At 35.7% G+C, this 23,602-nt stretch overlaps 1 protein-coding gene and 1 non-coding gene across 2 annotated transcripts in view; one reads left to right on the plus strand and one right to left on the minus strand.

The window, feature by feature from the left end:
• The window catches only part of DNAI4 (dynein axonemal intermediate chain 4), a 116,747-nt gene that overhangs the window by 62,314 nt on the left and 30,831 nt on the right, over positions 1 to 23,602 (minus strand). The window contains 2 exon segments of the mRNA XM_024734627.1: positions 19,621 to 19,760; positions 22,719 to 22,875. Coding sequence (XP_024590395.1) covers positions 19,621 to 19,760; positions 22,719 to 22,875 — 297 coding nt within the window.
• On the plus strand, positions 16,603 to 16,674 carry TRNAE-UUC (transfer RNA glutamic acid (anticodon UUC)). Its single transcript has one exon. It is a non-coding gene; the product is annotated as a tRNA-Glu (tRNA).

Consider the following 23,602-nt stretch of genomic DNA (forward strand, 5'->3'; position numbering starts at 1 on the left):
TTAACATATAACATGCTATATTCTATAGTACTTTTTATTTGTAATATAATTCCATTTTTATCAAGTTAAATTTCCTATATACTTATGTGTAAAGATTGTACTTGGGAAAGTGACAGACTCTGTTCTCAGGAAATTTATAGACTAGTACGGTTATTACCTTCTCTTTTTAAATTTTTGTTTAATTTATCTATATTTAATCAAATTAGCAAATATAACAATGGCCTCCAAACAAAAATTGGTAATGTTATTTATCTTTAATATATAAAAATAAAAAGTGCCCAACCCCTTTTATTGCTGATATAACAATGAAATTCTCATATATAAATTATTTTATCAGTGACCATGTAATGATATATTCCTACATGCTAACCTTACTAAACTTTCAGTTAAAGTACAATGACTTAATAAAAAGTTATTTTCCCTGAAAGTCAAAACAGGATCTAGATCTAATAAATGCAACTACTTCATTGTTAGAACTTTTATTTTCATGATGTGGAATGAAGGAGCTCTGGTATTTAACAATTTTTTCAATTAGTAAGAATGTTAATTCACATCTCATAATAACATTTCTATCTTAATGAACTTATCTTGATAGTATGTAACAAAGTCATGCACAGAGTAAATAAATACCTAGTATATTTTGCTGAATTGAAAAGGGTAGAATTTCCATGGTCACAAAGTAAAAGACCTTAGAAAGAAATTATTTCTTTGAATTTTGAATTACCTAACCTTCTTTTTCTTCCGTTAACTAAAAGTTTAGTAAGTTGAGCATATAGAAATATATTGTTACATGGTCACTAGTAAGATAATTGTTACATAAATAAATATACAAGTTATAAATGAGCAATGTAAGATGTTTTGGTGATTTAAAGTTGTTTCTTCTTTAAAGATAACAAATAACATTCATTGGTAATTTTAGTTTAGGTAACATCATTACATTTGTTCACTGGAATAAAAATTAACCTAAGAGACAGAAAACCTAAGAAACAGATATTATGTACATGCCATAATATCATGTACAAGGTAGAATAACAAATAATGAGTGTGACTTCCCAGTTTTATACTGTCATACACTATTAAAGAAATCTTACTTTAATTACTATCAGAAAAAAAAGTATTCCCTACTATATATATGTTTTGAGCATTTCTGAGTGTACGATTGTGTAAAGTTGTTACAAGTTTTAAAACATTGTTAAAACATTGTTTCTATCTACTAGTTTAATTCAGACTATAAAAGAGTAACAATTGGCCACATAATTATTATACAAAAATAATTTTGGGCTTCCCTGGTGGCGCAGTGTTTGAGAGTCTGCCTGCCGATGCAGGGGACACGGGTTCATGCCCCGGTCCGGGAAGATCCCACATGCCGCGGAGCGGCTGGGCCCGTGAGCCATGGCCGCTGAGCCTGCGCGTCCGGAGCCTGTGCTCCGCCATGGGACAGGCCACAACCGTGAGAGGACCGTGTAACGCAAAAAAAAAAAAAAAAAAAAAAAAAAGGAGGAAAAATAATTTTATTTTAGCTGAGTAAAAAGACATGCTTACTGTAAAAAAAAAGGTAAGACTTACATTTCCATCACCTAGAAATAATAACTGCTAACATTTTCATACATGTCCTTCCAGACTGACATAAATATATATGTGTTTGTATATGAACAAATATAAATGCATATTTTTTAATAAAAATGAGCTCATATCACACATACTTTTTTAAAAGAATTTTTATTGTAGTATAATATACATAGAAAACAAACTGTCTTTATGAAATCTACCGAGTTTTAGGATTTAACTGTATTTTCAAAAGTTAGCCAGGAACACTAATACATTTATTGAATTATCTATTTTTTTGAAGTGACACTTCTGTAACAAATTATTGTATGTATACTGTTAGGTGGGAAAACTTTTCCTCAGTTTTTGTGAATCTTTACAGAGGCAACTTCAGCTAAATTGACATTTCTGGCTTCTCTATGTCCCTCATTCACTAATTGCCAGGGAAAGAGAAATGGCTAATCCTATAGGAGAGTTTAGGAGAAGGAATTGCAGCTCAGCCACTTCTGGATTCTTTTGTTAAGCCTCCTCACTTGCAAAAAGCATGCATTCTGGTCTGTTCTCACCCATGCAGAGGAGGTCTGTGCTTTTCTAGCTGTGCCAATTACTATTGGTAAGATCTATTCTGGAGGGGAAAACAGCAAATCCACTTAGCTGTGGATTTAAGGCTACATTTTTCAATTAACTTCATCAGTAATAAAGGTACTACTTTTATTTCCTTCTCTGTGACTCCTGAATCTCTTTCAATTTCAACCAAAATCAGGCAAGGAAGACATGCTTTTTTATTGATCCATAAAATCTCAATACTTACTTGGTCTGTATCAAATTCTTTAATATAAATTGTACCATTATTTTTAAAATTTTTATTGGAGTATAGTTTATTTACAGTGTTGTGTTAGTTTCAGGTGTACAGCAAAGTGAATCAGTTATACATATACATATATCCACTGTCTTTTAGATTCTTTTCCCATATAGGCCATTACAGAGTAGAGTTCCCTGTGCTATACCCATTATTTTAATAAAACCTTTATTGTGAAATATATACCTTCACAGAAGAGTGTATAACACATATATGTGAATTAAGAATTAATACCATGTACTCACAAACCAATATAAGAAATAGAACATCCTTAGATGCTTAGAAGCCCCCTGGACACTCTCCCATCATAGGCCTCTTCCTTCGAGCTACCTCCAAAAGAAGTATTCACTTTGCGTAACTTTTGTATTGATCATTCTCTTTCTTTGTTTTAAGGTTTTTTTCTCCTGTGGCAAATGTTATTGGGGTCCTGCATGTATCCATTCTGCATCACCTCTTACTTGCCAATCTCCCAACTACCAGCACCTGCATTTCTCTGCTTGGATCTGTCTTTGGTCACCAAGACCACTTTGATGTCCATAAATTAGGCTGGGATTGCCAAGGAACTAAAAAGCCCATCAACCATCAAACAATGTATACCTATATAATACATTGTCTAGTTAAAAAAACAGAATAGCAAACACTAACACAGATGCATAAGGAGAAAACAAAACCACTATTAGATGAGGACAATTAAATGAGGACTCCCAAGAGAAGACAAGCAGAACTATCTGGGCCATAATCTGACTTCAGCTTCTTTGAGAGTTTATAAGAGACACTTAGAGGGGAATCACAGGGTGAGACCATGAGTAAGTCCTTGGAAACACAGAGCGTAACCCACTAACAGTGCCTGACAAGCTAGGCACTGAATGTCCACTGAAAACATGGTCAGGGTAAGTGAGCTGCTTTGTGTTTTCTGTTCACCATGACTTCTCTGCTGGTCTCAGGAGTATGGTAAAACAGAACATGTCTGTGAAGTGAAATGAGTTTCCTCAACTTACCTAAGGAGACCTACTGGAAAGGAGAGTAGGGACTATATAAAGAATGGTAAAACCCAGCTAGATACAGAGAAGGATCTGGGCAGATTCACCTGAGCATTCTGTCCTCAGGTTAAGAAGATGGGACTCAGAGTTTCCAGTTCCACAGTTAAGGGGCTTGGAAGTTGCCATTCTGTACTAACAACAAGTAAAAAATTAAACAGACTGAAAAATCAACACCTCTTCTTGGATCTGAAAAAGAGGTAAGGACACAGGGAAAAGAACTGCTGACTCTAAGATTGGAGAGTCACAGTTTACTGGAGCAGAGACTCAGAAGTAGAAACTGCTGTGGGAACAAGTTCTGGGGTAGGAAAACCTGAACTGTAAATGATGAATTGGTGCAGGTTCAGTGTGGACAAGTCTGAGAGTTAAAAACTCTAAGGGGCCCAGTCATAGGGAAGCCCCTGCATTTTGTGAGCTTTATCTCCAGGAGCTGGACCAGATTCCCAGAGTGAGAATGAGAAAAAAAAAAAAAAAAAAAATCCCTCATGCTTCTGGTAGGGGAGGGGGAAAAGGAACCATTCTGAAATATACCAGAGCACTCTGTTCTTAACAATGCCTGCCCTCAGAATAAACTAGTTCAGCAGAGAACAGCCTGCCAGGGTCTTTTCAGAGCCTAACTGACCTGCGGGAAGGGAAACACCCAGCACCAGCACACTGGAGACATCTTGTCCTACCTAAGGGTGGGGAAAAAAACTGAGACACATTTGTGAAGTTCATAGTCCACAGGAATAGGTACACTGAAAGGCTGAAACCTAATCAAAGGACTAAAATGCTTGCCTCCTCTACACCTTACCACCACAATACTAAAGGCCTATTTATAGCAGCTCCTTTTACCTGATACATCATGTATCATATGTATCATACTAAAAGATCATACTAAAAGATAAAAAAACATACTAAAAGATAAAATCATACCGAAAGATAAAAATCATATTAAAAGATAAATCATACTAAAAGATTAAAAAAATCATACTAAAAGATAAAAAATCATACTAAAAGATATAAAAATCATACTAAAAGATAAATCAAATCATACTAAAAGATAAAAAAAATTTTTGAAGAGGTAGAGCAAGCATCAAAACTAGACATGGCAGGGATGTTGGAATTATCAGACCAGGAATTTAAAACAACTGTGATGAATATGCTAAGGGCTCTAATGGATAAAGTAGACAAAATGCAAGAACAGATTGGCAATGTAAGCAGAGAGATGGAAATCATAAAAAAAAGGACCAAAAAGAAAAGTGAGAAACCAAAAACACTGTAGAAGAATGCCTTTGATGGGCTTATTGGTACACTGAACACTGCTGAGGAAAGAATCTCTGAGCTTGAAGAAATCTCAACAGAAATCTCCAAAACTGAGAAGGAAAGAGAACAAAGACGAAAAATACAGAACAGAAAGAAGGGAAAGAAGAAATCTTATTTGAAGACATAATGGCTGAAAACTTCCCTAACCTTGGGAAGGAAATAGACATCCAGATCCAGGAGGCCCAGAGTTCCTAATAAGAGGAAACCAGGGCTTCCCTGGCGGCGCAGTGGTTGAGAGTCTGCCTACCGATGCAGGGGACACGGGTTCATGCCCCGGTCCAGGAAGATCCCACATGTCGCAGAGCGGCTGGGCCTGTGAGCCATGGCCGCTGAGCCTGCGCATCCGGAAGCTGTGCTCTGCAACAGGAGAGGCCACAACATTGAGAGGCGTGCGTACCACAAAAAAAAAAAAGAAATACCACTCTGTGCATGGCCACAACTGTGAAGTAAGGAAAGCCCTATCTAAGCAAAAGGTGGCTAGTCCTTCATCCAGCCAAAGAGGTCAAAGTGTTTCTGGAAACTTTGGTGGTGGTCATCGGGGGTTTTGGAGGGAATGACAGCTGTGGTCGTGGAGGAAACGTCAGTGGTCAAGGTGGCTTTGGTGGCAGATGTGGTGGTGGCTATGGTGGCAGTGGGGATGGCTATAATGGATTTGGTAATGATGAAAGCAGTTTTGGAGGTGGCAGAAGCTACAATGATTTTGGCAATTATAACAATTAATCTTCAAATTTTGAACCCATGAAAGGAGGAAACTTTGGAGGCAGAAGTTCTGGGCCCTATGATGGTAGGGGCCAATACTTTGCCAAACCACGAAACCAAGGTGGCTATGGTGGTTCTAGCAGCATCAGTAGCTATGGCAGTGGCAGAAGGTTTTAGTTGCTGCCAGGAAACAAAGCTTAGCAGGAGAGGAGAGCCAGAGAAGTGACAGGGAAACTACAGGTTACAACAGATTTGTGAACTCAGCCAAGCACAGTGGTGGCAGGGCCTAGGTGCTACAAAGAAGACATGTTTTAGACAATACTCATGTGTATGGGCAAAAAAAATCTCGAGGACTGTATTTATGACTCATTGTATAACAGGTTATTTTAGTTTCTGTTCTGTGGAAAGTATAAAGCATTCCAACAAAGGGTTTTAATGTAGATTTTTTGTTTTTTGCACCCATGTTGTTGATTGTTAAATGTAATAGTCTGATCATGACACTGAATAAATGTGTCTTTTTAAAATGTGCTATGTAAAGTAGTTAGTCTACTCTGAAGCCATTTTGGTAAACTACCCCAACAGTGTGAAGTTAGTATTCCTTCAGGGTGATGCCAGGTTCCATGTGAAATTTATTTACAACCTGCTTGGGTAGAGAAGCCATTGTCTTCAGAAACCTTGGTATAGTTGAACTGACAGTTACTGTGTTGTGACCTGGAGTTCACCTTTAAAAGGGTCACCCAAGCAAAGTCATGGAGCTTCTTGGTTATTAATATGATTCTTGGCACATCCTATGCGATATATCTAAATTGAATTATGGTACTAGATAAAGTTATAGTTGGGAATGAAGCTTGTGTATCATCCTTTATCATGTGTAACCAATAAACGATTTAATACCCTCTTGAAAACAATGCTAAAGGGACTTCTTTAAGCTGAAAAGAAAGGATGCTAATTAGTAACAAGGAAACATGAAAGAACAAGTCTCACTGAAAAGGTAAATATATAGTAAGTGGATTAATCACTTTTAAGCTAGTATGAAGATTAAAAGTAAAAATAGCTATGATGACAATAATTAGTCAATGAATACATAAAATAAAAAGATATTAAATGTGACATCAAAAACATAAGATGGGAAAAGAGAATAAAAATGTTGAACTTTAGAATGAGATCAAGTGTAAGTTTTTATCCCCAAATCAGGCTGTGTGATACAGCACATTAACAAAATGAAGCATAAAACTATATGATCATAGAGGACAAAAAGCATTTGACAAAAGTCAACATCTGTTTATGATAAAAACTGTCAACAAGGTGGGTATTGAGGGAACAGACTTCAACATATTAAAGGTCATATATGACAAGCCCACATCTAACATCATACTCAACAATAAAAAGCTGAAAGCATTTCCTCTAAGATCAGGAACAAGACAAGGATGCCCACAATTTCCACTTTTATCCAACATAATATTGGAAGTCCTAGACGGAGAAAATAGGAAAGAAAAAGAAATAGGTATCCAAATTGGAAAGAAGAAAGTAAAACTGTCACTCTTTGCAGATGACATATTATATACAGAAAAGCCTAAAAACTCCATCAAAAAGTTGTTAGAACAAATAAAGTAATTCAGTAAATTACAGGATACAAAATCAATACACAAAAATCTGCTGCATTTCTATACACCAATAACAAGCTATCACAAAGAGAAATAAAGAAAAAAAATCTTAGTCACAAATGCATCCCCCCACCCCAAAAAAACACCACCTAGGAATAAATTTAACCAAGAAGGTGAAAGACCTCTATATTGAAAACCACAAGACATTAATGAAAGTAATGGAAGAAGACACAAATAAATGGGAAGACACAAATAAATAGCCATAAATGGATATTTCATGCTCATGAATTAGACGAATCAGTATTGTTAAATGTTAAATTAAATTAATTAAATTAAATTAATTTAAATTAAATGTTAAATGTTAAATTAAATGTTAAATTAAATCCACAGATTCAATTCAATCTCCATTGAAATTCCAATGACATTTTTCAAAGAAATAGAACAAACTGTCCTAAAATTTGTATGGAACCACAAGAAAAACCAAACAGCCAGAGCAATCTTGTGTAACAAGGAACAAAGTTGGAGGCATCACACTCTCTGATTTGAAACTATATTACAGGACTTCCCTGGTGGCTCAGTGGTTAAGAATCCACCTGCCAATGCAGGGGACATGGGTTTGATCCCTGGTCCAGGAAGACCCCACATGCCAGTGAGCAACTAAGCCCGTGAGCCACAACTACTGAGCCCACATGCCACAACTATTGAGCCCACATGCCACAATTACTGAAGCCCACACACCTAGAGCCGGTGCTCCACAACAAGAGAAGCCACCACAATGAGAAGCCTGCGCACCACAACAAACAGTAGTCCCTGCTCGCTGCAACTAGAGAAAGCCCACGTGCAGCAATGAAGACCCAACACAGCCAAAAAGAAAAAGAAAAAGAAACTATATTACAAAGTATAGTAATTAAAACAGTATGCTATTGACATAAAAACAGACACATAGATCAATGGAACAAAATTGAGAGCTCAGAAATAAACCCACATATATATTGTCAATTAATTTGTAACAAAAGAGCCAAGAATATACAATGGGGAAAGAAATGTCTCTTCAGTAAATGGTGTTGTAAAAACTGGACAACCAGTCTTCCCTGGTGGCGCAGTGATTGAGAGTCCGCCTGCCAGTGCAGGGGACACGGGTTTGTGCCCCGGTCTGGGAAGATTCCACATGCCGCGGAGCAGCTGGGCCTGTGAGCCACGGCCGCTGATCCTGCGCATCCGGAGCCTGTGCTCCCCAACGGGAGAGGCCACAACAGTGAGAGGCCCGCGTACCGCAAAAAAACAAAACAAAACTGGACAACCACAGGCAAAAGAATGAAACTAGATCACTATTTTACACCATACATAAAAATTAACTCAAAATGGATTAAAGACTTGAATGTAAGACCTGAAATCATAAAATTCTTAGGGGAAAACATAGGAAGTATGCTCTTTGACACTGGTCTTAGTAATTCTTCTTTGGATATGTCTCCTCAGGCAAAGGAAACAAAAGCAAAAATAAACAAATGGGACTAGTATATCAAACTAAAAAGTTTTGCACAGCAAAAGAAACTATCAACAAAATGAAAAGGCCTCTTACTGAATGGGAGAAGATATTTTCAAGCAATATATCTTATAAAGGGTTAATATCTAAAATATACACAAAACTCATATAATTCAACATTAAAAACAAACAACCTAATTTTAAAAATGGGTAGAGGACCTGAATAGACTTTTTTCAAAGATGACATGCAGAGAGCCAACAGGTACGTGAAAGGTGCTCAACATCACTAACCAACTGGGAAATGCAAATCAATACCCAATGAGATATCATCTCATGCCTGTTAAAATGGTTATTATCAAAAATACAAAAATAAGTGTTGGCAAGGATGTGGAGAAAAGGGAACACTTGTGCACCATGGGTGAGAATGTAAATTGGTGTAAGCACTATGAAAAGCAGTATGGAGGTTCCTCAAAATATTAAAAATAGAACTACCATATCATCCAGCAATTCCACTTCTAGGTATTTATACGAAGAAAAGCAAAACATTAACTTGAAAAGATATATGCACCCCCATGTTCATAGCAAAATGAGTACAATAGCCAAAATATGGAAGCAACCTAGGTGCTCCTTGAGGGATGAATGGGTAAAGAAAATGTGTTATATATACATAATGTAATAATATATAGCTATGAAAAAATGAAATCTTGCCATCTGCAACAACATGGATGGATCTTAAGATTATTATACTACATGAAATATGCCAGACAGAAAAAGATAAATACCTTATGATCTCACTTATATGTGGAATCTAAAAAAGAGAGAGAGAGAGAGAGAGAGAGAGAGAGAGAGCACGGACACAGAGAACAGACTGGTAATTGCCAGAGGCAAGGGAGTGAGGGGTGGGTGAAATGGGTGAAGGGGGTTAAAAAGTACAAACTTCCCTCTATAAAATAAATAAGGCATGGGGGTGTAATGTACAGAGTGGTGACTATAGTTAATAATACTGTATTGTATATTTGGACGTTGCTAAGAGAGTAGATCTTAAAAGTAATCACAAGAAAAAACTTTTCTATGTACAGTGATGAATGTTAACTAGACTTATGATCATGATCCATTTCACAATATATACAAACATCTAATTGATATGTTGTACACCTGAAACTAATGTTATATGTCAATTATATCTCAATGAAACATAATAAAATATAAAAGAATTAGAGCAGGGCTTCCCTGGTGGCACAGTGGTTAAGAATCCGCCTGCCAATGCAGTGGACACGGGTTCGTTCACTTATCCAGGAAGATCGCACATGCCGCGGAGCAACTAAGCCCGTGCGCCAAAACTACTGAGCCTGCGCTCTTAGCCCACAAGCCACAACTACTGAAGCCTGCAGATCTAGAGACCATGCTCCACAACAAGAGAAGCCACCACAATGAGAAGACTGCGCAACGCAACGAAGAGCAGCCTCTGCTCACCACAACTAGAGGAAGCCTGCACGCAGCAACAAAGACCCAATGCAGCCATAAATAAATAAATAAATAAATTTATTTTTCAAAAAAGATAACAAAGGAATACTATGAACAACTCTATGCCAATAGATTTGATAACCTTGATGAAATTGTCCGATTCCTTGAAAGACACAATCTGCCAAAACTCACACAAGAAGAAACAGACAATATCAATTAAGGAAATTGAATCAATAATTAATAATCTTCTAAAACTGAAAGCACCAGGCCCAGATAGATCCACTGAGTTCTACCAATAATTTAAGGAGAAAATTACACCAATTCCCTGCAATATCTTTCAGAGGATAGAAACAGAGGGAATACTTCTTAACTCATACTTTGAGGCCAGCATTACTCTAATACCAAAAACAGACAAAAACACCATAAGAAAGAAAAATGGCAGACCAATAACTCTCATGAACACAGATGCAAAAATCCTCTACGAAATATTAGCAATCAAATCCAGCTGTATATAAAGAGAATTATACACCACAATTAAGTGGAGTTTATCCCAGGTATACAAAGCCTAGTTCAACATTGGAAAATTGATTGATGTAATCCATCACATCAACAGACCAAAGAAGAAAAATTACTTGATCATATCAACAGATTCAGAAAAAAGCACTTGACAAAATCCAACACTCGTTCATGATAAAAACTCTCAGTAATTTAGGAATAGAGGAGGAACTTAACTTGACAAAGAATATCTATAAAAACCTACAGCTAACATACTTAATGGTTTTCTTCTAGAAACTAGATTTTCCACTAAGATCAGGACCAAGGCAAGGATGTCCCCTTTCATCACTCCTTTTCAACATCCTACTGGAAGTTCAAGCAAATGCAGTAAGAAAAAGGAAATAAAAGAAATACAGATTGGAAAGGAAGAAATAAAGCTGTTTTTGTTCTCGGATGACATAATCATCTATATAGAAAATCTGAAAGAATTAACAAAAACTACTGAACTAGTAAGTGATTACAGCAAGGTTGCAGGGTACAAGGTTAATAATACACAAAAGTCAATCTCTTCCTGTACACCAACAATGAACAAAGGAATTTGAAATTTAAAACAATATGATTTACATTAGCACCCCAAAAATGGAATAATAATAAATCTAACAAAATATGTACAAAATCTATTATGAGGAAAACTACTAAACTCTGATGAACAAAATCAAAGAATGAAATGAATGGAGAAATATTCCATGTTTATTAATAGGAGGACTCAGCATTGTCATGATGTCTGTTCTTCCCAAGTTGATCTATAGATTCAACGCAATCCCAATCAAAATCCCAACAAGTTATTTTGTGCATATCAGCAGACTGATTCTAAAGTTTATGTGAAGGGGCAAAAGACCCAGAAGAGCCAGCACAATATTGAAGACAAAGAACAAAGTCAGAGGACTGACACTACTCAACTTGAAGACTTACTACAGTGCTATAGTAATCAAGACAATGGACAATGTGAATGGAACACAATAGAGTGCTCAGAAATAAACCCACATTAATATAATCAATTGATCTCTGTAAAAGGAATGGAAAAAAACAAATGGAGCGAAGATAGTCTTTTCAACAAATGGTGCTGGAACAACTGCACATCCAAATGCAAAAAAAAAAAAAATCTATACACAGATCTTACATCCTTCAGAAAAATTAACTAAAAACTCATTATAGACTTAAAAGTAAAAGCAAAACTAGAAAACTCCTAGAATAAAACAGGAAAAAATTTAGATGACCTTGGGTATGGCAATGACTTTTTTAGAAACAGCAAAAGCACAATCCATTAAACAGTAATAGATAAGCTGGACTTCATTAAAATTAAAAATGTCTGCTCTGTAAAAAGAAATGTCAAAAGAATAACACAACAAGCCACATATTGGAAGGAAACATTTGCTAAAGATACATCTGAAAAAGGACTATTGTCCAAAATATACAAATATCTTTTGATCCTTAACAATAAGAAAACAAAAAACCAAATTTTAAAATGGGCCAAAAGCTTAACAGACACCTCATCAAAGAAGACATACAGATGGCAAGTAAGTATACAAAAATATGCTCCACATCATATGTCATCATGGAAGTACAAATTAAAACAAAAATGAGGAGAATTCCCTGGTGGTTCAATGGTTGGGACTAGGTGCTTTCACTGCTGGGGCCTGCGTTCCATCCCTGGTTGGGGAACTAGGATCCCTCAAGCCGGACAATGCAGCCAGAAAACCAAAAAACAAACAAACAAAAATGAGTTGCAAAAAAAAAAAAAAGAGTTGCCACTACTCCCCTATTAGAATGGTCAAAATCTGGAACACTGACAACACAAAATGCTGGTGAGGACATGGAACCACAGAAACTCTTCATCATTGCTTCTGGGAATGCAAAATGGTACAGCCACTTTCATGACAGTATGGCTATTTCTTACAAAAATAAAAATACTGTTGCCATACAATCCAGCAATAGCGCTCCTTGATATTTACCAAAAGGAGTTAAAAACTTATGTCTACACAAAAACCTGCATACAGATATTTATAGCAGCTTTACTGATAATTGCCAAAACTTGAAACAATCAAGATGCCCTTCAGTAGGTAAATGGATAAATTAACTGTGGTACATCCAGATAATGGATGGTTAAGAGTCTTGCTACCTATGTTCTACAAGCCGTCCATGATGGAGGAGAGGATTTCAGAGGAGTCTCTGTGTGTAGCATTCAGTATGCTTGTTTTTTGTTTGTTTGTTTTGTTTTGTTTGTTTAAGTACCCATGTCTTGATCTATGCCTGGTGTTCCCCAGCTAAAGAGCCTCTATTTTGTCCTCTCCAGAGAAGAAATTTCTGACATCTTCCAGGGTAGAAGAGGGGAAGTTGCTCAGAGAATGTACTTGATTCCTTTTTGTGATTGGATTATATTTCATTGCATGTATTTACACATTTTGTTTATCCATTCATCCATTGATGGACATTTCAGTTGTTTCTACTTTTTGACTATGGTAAAAATTGCTGCCATGAACATGTGTGTCCATATATTTGAGTACCTATTTTCCATTCTGTGGGGTATTATATCTATCTTTATGCTAGTACCACCCATTTTGATCACTATAATTTTATAGCAAGTTTTCAAATCAGGAAGTATGAGCTCTCTAACTTTGTTCTTTTTCAAGATTGTTTTGGCTACTTGGGGATCCTTTGATATTCCATATAAATTTTAGGATGACTTTTTTTCTATTGTTGCAAAAAAGTCTTTGGGATTATTTTGGGTGGTATTCACATCTTAATAACATTAAGTCTTTCAACCCATAAACACAGAATGTATTTCCCATTTACTTAGGTCTCCTTTAATTTTTTTCAGCAATGTTTTATAGGTGTCAGTGTACAAGTCTTTCATCTCCTTGGTTAAAATTATTCCTAGGTATTTTATTATTTAGGATGCTATTATAAACACAATTACTTTCTTAATTTCCTTTTTGGATTGTTCATAGGTAATATATAGAAATACAACTGAATTTTGTGTGCTGATCTTATATTCTGCAACTTTTCTTTTTATTTTATCTATATGAGATGATGGTTGTTAATTAAACCTATTGTGGTAATCTTTTCACAATATAGGTAAATCAAACCATCATGCTGTACTTATACATTGATGTATATCAATTATTTCTCAATAAAACTGGAAAAAATAGTGAGTCTCTTGTTAGACAACATATAGATGCATCATGGGTTTTTTTCTTCCAGTTTTTTTGATGTTTGTTATCTTTGTTTAATCCACCCTACCAACATTTGCTCTTTAATTGGAGTGTTTAATCCATTTATTTAAAGTAATTACTGTTTAGGAAGGGCTTCTGCCATTTTTAATCTGTCTTCTCTATGTCTCAAATTTTCTTGTTCTTCAAATCCTCCATGACCATCTTCTTTAATGTTTAATTGATCTTTTTTATAGTGCATCATTTTTATTCCTCTCTAAATTTTTTTCTGTAATTTTTAAGTGATTTCTTGGTGACTGCCTTGGGAATTAAAATTAATTTCTTAAAATTTTAACATTCTATTTTGAAGTAATACTACCTTACTTCAGTTATATACAAAAACTGCTCCTATACAGCTAAATCCCATCCACTTTAAGTTGATGTTGTCACAAATTACATCTTTATGCTTTGTATGCCCATTAGCATAGATTTAGAATTATTGTTCAATGCATTTATTTTAAGTCATATTGCAAAAAAAAATAGGAGTTACAAACCAACATTACAATATTGGCTTTTGTATTGACTTATGTAGTTACCTTTACCAGTCTTCTGTATTTCTTCATATGTCTTCGAGTTACTGTCTAATATCCTTTCATTTCTGACTGAAGGGACTCCTGTTAGCATTTCTTGTAAGGCAGTTCTACTAGTGCTGAATTCTCTTAGCTTTTAGTTATCTAGGAACATCTTAATTTCTCCTTCATTCAGTTTTAATTAGATTTCTCCTTCATGAGGATTATTTGAAGAATATAGAATTCCTGGTTGACAGTTTTTTCTTTTGGTGCTTTAAGTATGTCATCCCACTGGCTTCCAGCCTCCATGGTTTCTGCTGAAAATTGAGTGTAATCTGATTGATGATCCTTTGTAAATGATGAGTTACTTTTCTCCTGTTGCTTTCAAGATTTTCTCTTTGTATTTCAACTGTTTGATTATAATATGTCTCAGTGTGGATCTCTTTATTTTTATCTTTCTTGGAGTTCGTTAAGCTTCTCGGAGGTGCAGATTTATGTCTTTTAGCTGGGAATTTGGGAATATTTAGGCCACTACTTCTTCAACTTTTCTTTATGCCCCTTTATCTCTTTCTTCTCCTCTCTTTCTGAAATTTCCATTATATGTATGTTGGTGACTTGATGGAGTCCCACAGGTCCTTTAGGCTCTGTTCATTTTACTTCATTATTTTTGCTTTCTGCTTCTCAGACTGGATTATTTCAATTGACCTATTATTAAAAACTGGCGATTCTTTCTTTTGCCTGCTCAGATGTGCTACTGAAAACTCTAGGGAGTTTTTCCATTTCAGTTGTACTTTTAACTCCAGAATTTGTTTTTTTTCCTTTTTATAATTTCTACCTTTATTGATATTTTTTATTTGTTCACACACTGTTCTGGTTTATTTTATCTCTTTGTCCATAGCTTCCTTTAGCTTTTTTTTTCTTCTTCTTCTTCTTTTTTTTAATACAATTGATCTAAAACCTTTGCCTAGTAAGTTTAATATCTATACTTCCTCAGGGAGAGTTTCTGTTCATTTCTCCTTTGAAAGAGCCATACCTTCTTGTTCCTCTGTATCCTTTGCAGTTTTTTTTTGACAATTGAACATTTTGAATATAATTATGTGGTAATTCTGGAAATCACTCTCTTCCTCAGGATTTGATATCATAGTTTGCTGTGAGTGGTAGTTGTTTGTTTGCTAAGTGATTTTGCTAAACTATTTTTGTAAAGTCTGTATTCTTTGTCACGTATCATCTCATAAGTGTTTGTTTTTTAGCTTTTGGTCAGTTAGTGTCCTGACAGAGATTTCCTTGAACACCTGGGTTTCTTCCCACTCAGAAGAAAAAAAGGAAAGAAAGAAAGGAAAAAAAGAAAAAAAGAAAAGGGAAAAAAACCCTCCCAGTCTTTGCAGATGGGCTCCATGTTGGGGAATTCCTTCAATGCTTAGACAGGCTGCTTAAAACTATACCACAGCTTTCACTTCCTGCTTGTACTGAGCCTAGAGATCAGCCAGAAGTGAAAGTTTAGGATCTTTTCAGGTCTTTCTGAGCATGCATCCTGCCCTAGGCATGTGCATGACTTTCTGAATTCCTCTGTATATGCAAGCCTTTTTCAATACCTTAATTTCCCAAAGGAAGTCTCTCTCAGTTTTTTCTTCCAGGCTTTCAGTGTGTCTCTTGTTTGACTCAGTTGCATTATTTTGCCTTAGGTAGCAGTGAGTTGTTCATCTGCCTTACAGTTTTTTGAAGAATGCATTATGCTTATCACCTGAGAGAGTTCTGGGTTTGGCAAAAAAAACACAAATGCCTTAGGTCAATCCTCCAGGTAGCCCCTAGACAGGTTAAAACATACAAACCAAATTCTTTGAGAATAAGGTCTTTTCTGTTCCCTCTGGAACCAAGGGCCAGGGTCTCACACTGAGAAGGCAGGCTTCTATCTTTAAGACTACCACTCTACTGGGGAGGCGAGTGGGACAAGAGCAAGTAAAGATGCCACAAAGCTTTCCTACTAATTGTAAGTTTCTCTTTTCTTGATTTAGCACCTGCTTAGAAGTTTGTCTATTTTAATCTTTTTAAAGAATTAGCTTATGGTTTTGCTGAGTAACAAAGGCCATTAAGATTATAACCTTTCTTCTAATTACCTTTTTGGCCACAGCATTCAGAAGTTTGGCAATGCAGTGTTCTCAGAGTTGTTAATTTATAAACATTGAAAGATAGTAAGTATAGTAGTTAAGAGAACAGGTTCAAGAACCAGAGCGTCTGGGAGTATCGTTGTCCACCATAGTAACTGAGTGACCTTGGGCAAATTAGCTAACATCTCTTTGCCTGTTTCTTCTTCTATAAAATGAGGAATAGGGAGTTCCCTGGTGGTCCAGTGGTTAGGACTTGGTACTTTCACTGCCATGGCCCAGGTTCAATCCCTGGTTGGGGAACTAAGATCCCGCAAGCCTGGGGGTGCACCCCCCCAAAAAAAATGAGGACTAGTAAGAGCTCCTACCTCATAGGGTTGCTGTGAGAATTAAATCAGTTAATATACAGGTCTATCTCATTTACTGCACTTTGCAGGTATTGCATTTTTTCCAAATTGAAGATTTGTGGCAACCCTGCATTGAACAAGTCTGTCGGTGCCATTTTTCCAACAGCATTTGCTCACCTCATGTCTCTATGTCACATTTTGATAATTCTTGCAGTACTTAAACTTTTTCATTATTATATTTGTTATGGTGAGGTGTGATCAGTGATCTTTGATGTTAGTATTGTAATTGTTTGGGGGTAACACGAACCATGTCAATATAAGACAGTGAACTTATTCTATAAATGTAGTTTATGTTCCAACTGCTCCACTGACTGACTCATCCCCCATCTCTCTCCTTCTCCTCAAGCCTCCCCACCTCCTCAGAAATGACAATATTGAAATTAGGCCAATTAATAACCTTATAATGGTCTCTAAGTGTTCAAGAGAAAGAAAGAATAACACATCTCACTCTAAATCAAAAACTAGAAATGATTAAGCTCCGTGAGGAAGGCATGGTGAAAGCTGAGAGACCCAAAGCTAGGCCTCTTGCACCAAACAGCCAAATTGTGAATGAAAAGGAAAAGTTCTTGAAGGAAATTAAAAGTGCTACTCTAGTGAACACATGAATGGTAAGAAAGTAAAACTGCCTTATTGCTGATAGGAGGAAGTTTTAGTGGTCTGGGTAGAAGATGAAAACCAGCCACAACATTCCCTTAAGCCAAAGCCTAATCCAGAAGAAGGCCCTAACTCCCTTTAATTCTATGAAGGCTGAGAGAGGTGAGGAAGCTGCAGAAGAAATGTCTGAAGCTAGCAGAGCTCATGATGTTTAAGGAAAGAAGCTATCTCCATAACATAATAGTGCAAGGTGAAGCAGCATGAGCTGATGTAGAAGCTATAGCAAGTTAACCAGAAGACCTACTTAAGATAATTAATAAGGATGGCTATGCTAAGCAACAGATTTTCAATATAGATGAAACAGCCTTGTATTGGAAGAAGACAACACCCAGGATTGTTACAGCTAGAGAGGAGAAGTCAATGCCTGACTTCAAAGATTCAAAGGACAGGCTGACTCTCTTGTCAGTTAGGAGCTAATGCAGCTGATAACTTTGGGTTGAAGCCAATGCTCATTTACCATTCTGAAAATCCTAGAGTCCTTAATAATTATGATAAATCTATTGTTGAGATCTACTACTCAGAAAAAAAACATTCTTTTCAAAATATAACTGCTCATTGACAATGCACCTGGTCACCCAAGAGCTCTGATGGAAGTGTACTATGAGATTCATGTTGTTTTCATGCCTACTAACACAACATCCATTCTGCAGCCCATGGATCAAGGAGTCATTTTAACTTTCAAGTCTTATTATTTAAGAAATACATTTTTGAAGGCTATAGCTGTCATAGATAGTGATTCCTGTGATGGATCTGGGCAAAATAAATTGAAAACCTTCTAGGAATGACTCATCATTCTAGATGCCATTAAGAACATCTGTGATTCATAGGAAGAGTTCAAAATATAAACATTATCAGGAGTTAGGAAGAAGTTGATTCCAACTCTCATGGATGACTTTAAGGGGTTCAAGACTTTAGTAGAAGTAACTACAGATGTGGTAGAAATAGCAAGAGAACTAGGATTAGAAGTAGAGCCTGGGGCTTCCCTGGTGGTGTAGTGGTTGAGAGTCCACCTGCCGATGCAGGGGACACGGGTTTGTGCCCCGGTCCGGGAAGATCCCACATGCCGCGGAGCGGCTGGGCCCGTGAGCCATGGCCGCTGAGCCTGCGCGTCCGGAGCCTGTGCTCTGCAACGGGAGAGGCCACAACAGTGAGAGGCCCGTGTACCGCAAAAAAAAAAAAAAAAAAAAAAGAAGAGCCTGAATGAATTGCTGCAATCTGCTTCTTATGGATGAGCAAAGAAAGTGGTTTCTTGAGATGGAATTTACTCTTGGTGAAGATGCTGTGAAGATTGTTGAAATGACATCAAAGGATTTAGAATATTACATAAACTTAGTTGACAAGGCAGTGGCAGGGTTTGAGAGGACTGAGTCCAATTTTGAAAGAAGTTCTACTATGGGTAAAATGCTATCAAACAGCATTACATGCTACAGAGAAATCACTCATGAAAGGAAGAGTCAATCAATGTAGCAAACTTCATTGTTGTCTTATTTTTAAAAAATTCTGCAGCCACCCCAATCTTCAGCAACCACCACCCTGATCAGTCAGCAGCCATCAACATCAAGGCAAGATGCTCTACAACAAAAACATTATGACTCACTGAAGGCTCTATGATAGTTAGCATTTTTTAGCAATAAAGTATTTTAAATTAAAGCATATACATTGGTTTTTTAGATATAATGCTATTGTACACTTAATAGACTATAGTATATTATATGCACTGGGACATTTTAAAAATTCATGTGACTAGCTTTATTGCGATATTCACTTAACTGGAGTGGTCTGGAACTGAACCTGCAATATCTCTCAGGTATGCCTGTATGTGAAAAGCCTAAAATAGTGCTTGGCATGTTTTAAATTTTATTAGTTATGGTCGATATGCTTTGTTACAGTAAACAATCAGTTTCTATAAATGTTTCATAAATATTTGAAGAATACAGTTCTATGATATAGTTTGTATAAAAATCAAGATAATTATATTATTCAAATCTTCTAAATCTCTATTTATTGCTTGTAACTTAATTGTCAAATTCTGAAAGCTGTAGATCACAGCACCCAGCTATTGTTGTGATTTGGCCAAATCATTTATATTTTTGCCTTATATACTATAGTATTGATTTGTTAATCGACAGACTCAAAGAATATATATTAAAATATGGTAATTTAGTAAGCAGAATAAAACATAAATTACCTTTGTCTTCCTTCATGATTTTGTCACATTGAACGTGTTTATTCTTTGGTGCTCCATTAATAGTCTGCATCATCCTTTCTACATATAAGTCATTACCTAATCTATTTCGACAAAGAGTCTCATAGTTCTTGTTTCTCCGGCTATAAAAAGTAATATATACTCAACTTATTAATAAAAATTAATTTTTACCACACATATATTTTTCTATTATATTATGCTTTTTCTTAAAATTACCTTCTTTAATGTGGATTGCACCAAAAAATGAAGTGAAAATTCAAGACACTTCTTAGGGAAAGACTGAATTAAACTACCTCCAAAGGACTCTTTTACACTATATCCCCCAACATCCCTACAACTTTCGGTCCCCACCAATAATATCCTAGCACTATCTCCACATAGGTTTTATGAATTTTGATTATAGACATAAAGCTATAAATTTCCCTCAAAGTACTACTTTTGTGTCATCCTGCAGTATTATTTTCATAATTGTTTTGTTCTGAGTATTTCTTTGATTTCCATTATGATTTCTTCTTTGGTTCATGAGGAATTTTCAAAATGTGCTTTTTAACTTCCAAAAGCGTATGTGAATATGCATCTATGTTTTAGTTGAGATTTATGTAATTAATTTTTAACTTCATTCCACTGTGGTCAGAGAATTTAGTTTGTCTGACACTACTTCTTTGAAATTTTTGAAACCTTGCTTCATGGTCTTGTACATGGATGATTTTTGTAATTGTTCCATGTGTGATTGAAAAGAGTGTGAATCATCTAATTGTTAAATTCAGAGTTCTATATATGACCATTAAATTATGTTTTTGGTTCAAATTTTCTATAACTATACTAATTTTATCAGATTGACATCAATAATTAAGAGAGGCATATTCATACCTCCTACTTTAATAAGATACTTATCAAGTTTCCAGTTTTTGCTTTATATATTAAGAGGTTATTTTATTAGGAGTTTCAAGTTTAGAATTATTACACCTTCCTATCATTATGAAACCACACTCTTTATCCCTAATAATGCTATTGGTGTGTTTCTCTGTAGATGATGTGTTCTTTATATTTTTCCTTCTGTTTTTAAAATCTTCTTTTAATATTTGGTATTTTGGAGTATGAGTACAATGCGTCCCATTTGTGTGTGTGTGGATTTCTTTTTATTTATTCCTATTTCTGTGGAATGGTGTTTTTCAATAGTTTGGGGAATTACTCTCCTTGAATAGTAACTCTCGTCCATTCTTTCTATTCTGCCCTTTCGGAACTGATTAGGTGTATGTTAGACCTCTAGTCTATTATCAATATCTATTTAATATCAAAGATTAAATCAATATTTACTTTTTAATTTTAACAATTATAAACATACTTTATTTTAAAATTCTTTTTAAATTTTTTGTCTTATAAGTAATCATTTTGATAGTTTCTTAGTGTTAATGATGTTTTAACTCTATCTTTTATTTAAATATTTCACATATATTTTATACTTTATATTTGATAATATCATTACCCATAGTCCTCAGGATTTAGATCTAGGAATTGTTATTTTTAAAATTCTCATTCATAATGACTTATTTCTTTATTGGTTTGGTGTATTTTTACTAAACTCAAACTGAATGAATCTTAAGAGTATAAATGGGATATGCTTTCCTCCAGAGAAAATTTGTATTTGCTTATGAGATAACTGAGATCCTTGTAAGGGTCTTGGTTTAATATAAGAATCTCTCCTTCAGCTGTCTCAATTTGTGGGGGATCCAAGACTTACTGGTGGACTCTAGATCCATGTGCTAATATTAACATTTGCTTCTAGCATCTCTCCCTCTATGATTTCAGATCACTTATCTATCCCATTGTTATTCTTTTCCTTTCCTTTTTCTGGTCCTGGGAGCTTTCCCTTATGTCTCATGAGCTTTAAAAGTATGCTGTTTGAGTTATAAAGCAGAAACTAATACACCATTGTAAAGCAATTATACTCCAGTAAAGATGTTAAAACAAAAAAAGTATGCTATTTGAGATCTAATTGTACTATATTATATAGTCTAAACAATTTTACAAGATTTTATATTTGTATAAAAATAATACCATAAAAATTATTTTAGTGATGAATTTTTTAGTACTATAAATTATATTCATATTATACTTGAAGAAAACTAATCTGAACAATTATATTAATAATCTATTTATGTAGCTGTATTAATTTCAGACAGAGCAGACTTCAGAGCAATGAAAATTATCAGAGATAAAGAGGGGCATTACATAATGATAAAGGGGTCAAGTATCCAAAAAGACATAACAATTCTTAATGTGTATGTGCCTAACAGGAGAGTTTCAAAATAACATGAGGCAAAAACTAATGATCCCCGCGTGCCGCAGAGCGGCTGGGCCCGGGTGCCACCACTGCTGAGCCTGCGCCATGGAGCCCGCGGGGCACAACTGCTGAGCCCACGTGCCATGGCTGCTGGGGCCTGTGCGACTAGAGTCCGTGCTCCACAGGAGGGGCCAGCGCAGTGAGAGGCATGCACACCCCGGCGGGGAGTGGCCCCCACTCGCTGCAGCTGGGGGGGGCCCACGTGCAGCAGCGGAGACCCAGTGCAGCCAAAAATAAATAAAAAAATTTATTTAAAAAAAAAAAAAACTAATGATCCATTTATATTCATTAATAAAGAGAAATGGAAAATCTACTCTCAATAGTAAATTCAGTCATTTCCCCATAACATATTTTCCCTTTTAAGTTTTAAATATAAAAAATGACAGTCATTTCTTTTTAACTTGAAAATAATTCACATATGCATAAAAGAAAAAATCATTAAAACCTATACTGAGACTTAGAAGCCTCCTTTATTTCTTTTATTATTTAACTTAGTAGCTCACCTACTTTTTAAAGAATATGCTAAAGCTATGGGTTCCTCTTCTAGGAAAAACATACAGCATAAACACTTTACATGTAATTTCATGAGGCACATATGTAACTTTATATACGATTTCACCAGGCACATATACCACCAGTGTTTATCCAGAAATCCCCAAAGACAGAAACAAGGATAAGAGCCTCTGATTTAGCATTTAAATTACAAAAGCAATGTAAACAACTGAACAATACATACCTTACTCTCTCAGCTTCTTCAGATCCTACAGAAACCATGACTGTTGGTAGGTTAAAAAAGTTCATCGTTTCTGTCTCTGTGAGTATTATCTCTATAGTCTTCTCCAGGTCTTCTTTTGTTACAATTTTTCCAGGTGTTGCCCTAATAACTTGTAAATCTAAAATACATGACTTAATAAAAATCATTTACTAATTGTTATTTTTAATTTTCATTTCATCAAAATACCATGACGAGTCATACATTGCAGGTGGCATTACATGGTCCAGGAATAGGCCATGTTGTGAGATGTAGTCTATTTAATCCCTCTGAAGCCAAACTGGAGCCTATGGCTCATAAACCATCTCTGTTGCTGATACATCAAGCCTACTCCAATCTCAAATGTGTAGTCATGACTACAAGGGCATCCCATTACATCTATCCTATAATATTAACAGGGAGATTGGGGTGAACAACTATTGATACAACTCAAGAGACATATGGGCAAGTGTATTTCCCAGATAATATGCAACCCTTCTCTGAGCCCTGAAGCTAATTTCTAGTATATATCTACAACAGCCTTTTATTCTGTTTGTCCTTCTTACTGGTTGACTTTTGATTTAGATTACAGCTCACCTCTAATCATCTTCACCAAGAGCTAAAAAGACTCTCCAGTGAAAGTTGTGGTTAAATATAGGAGAAAAAGAGGCTCAATATCCATGCAAAACATACACTGAAAAGGGTTAGCCTCAAGCCTGTAGTCTTGTCAGAAGTCCAAGATTCTTGAAAAATTTCACTGAGGATGGAGTGTCAGGGCTAGAGAGTTTGGACTTGGTTGTATGGGTAATAAAGAGCCATGACACAGTATATAGGTCAGAGTTCAACGTTTTCTGTTAAAAACAGCATGT

Source organism: Neophocaena asiaeorientalis, unplaced genomic scaffold (assembly GCF_003031525.2).
Source record: "Neophocaena asiaeorientalis asiaeorientalis breed wild unplaced genomic scaffold, Neophocaena_asiaeorientalis_V1.1 scaffold15, whole genome shotgun sequence".
In the NCBI taxonomy this organism is placed as follows: domain Eukaryota; kingdom Metazoa; phylum Chordata; class Mammalia; order Artiodactyla; family Phocoenidae; genus Neophocaena; species Neophocaena asiaeorientalis.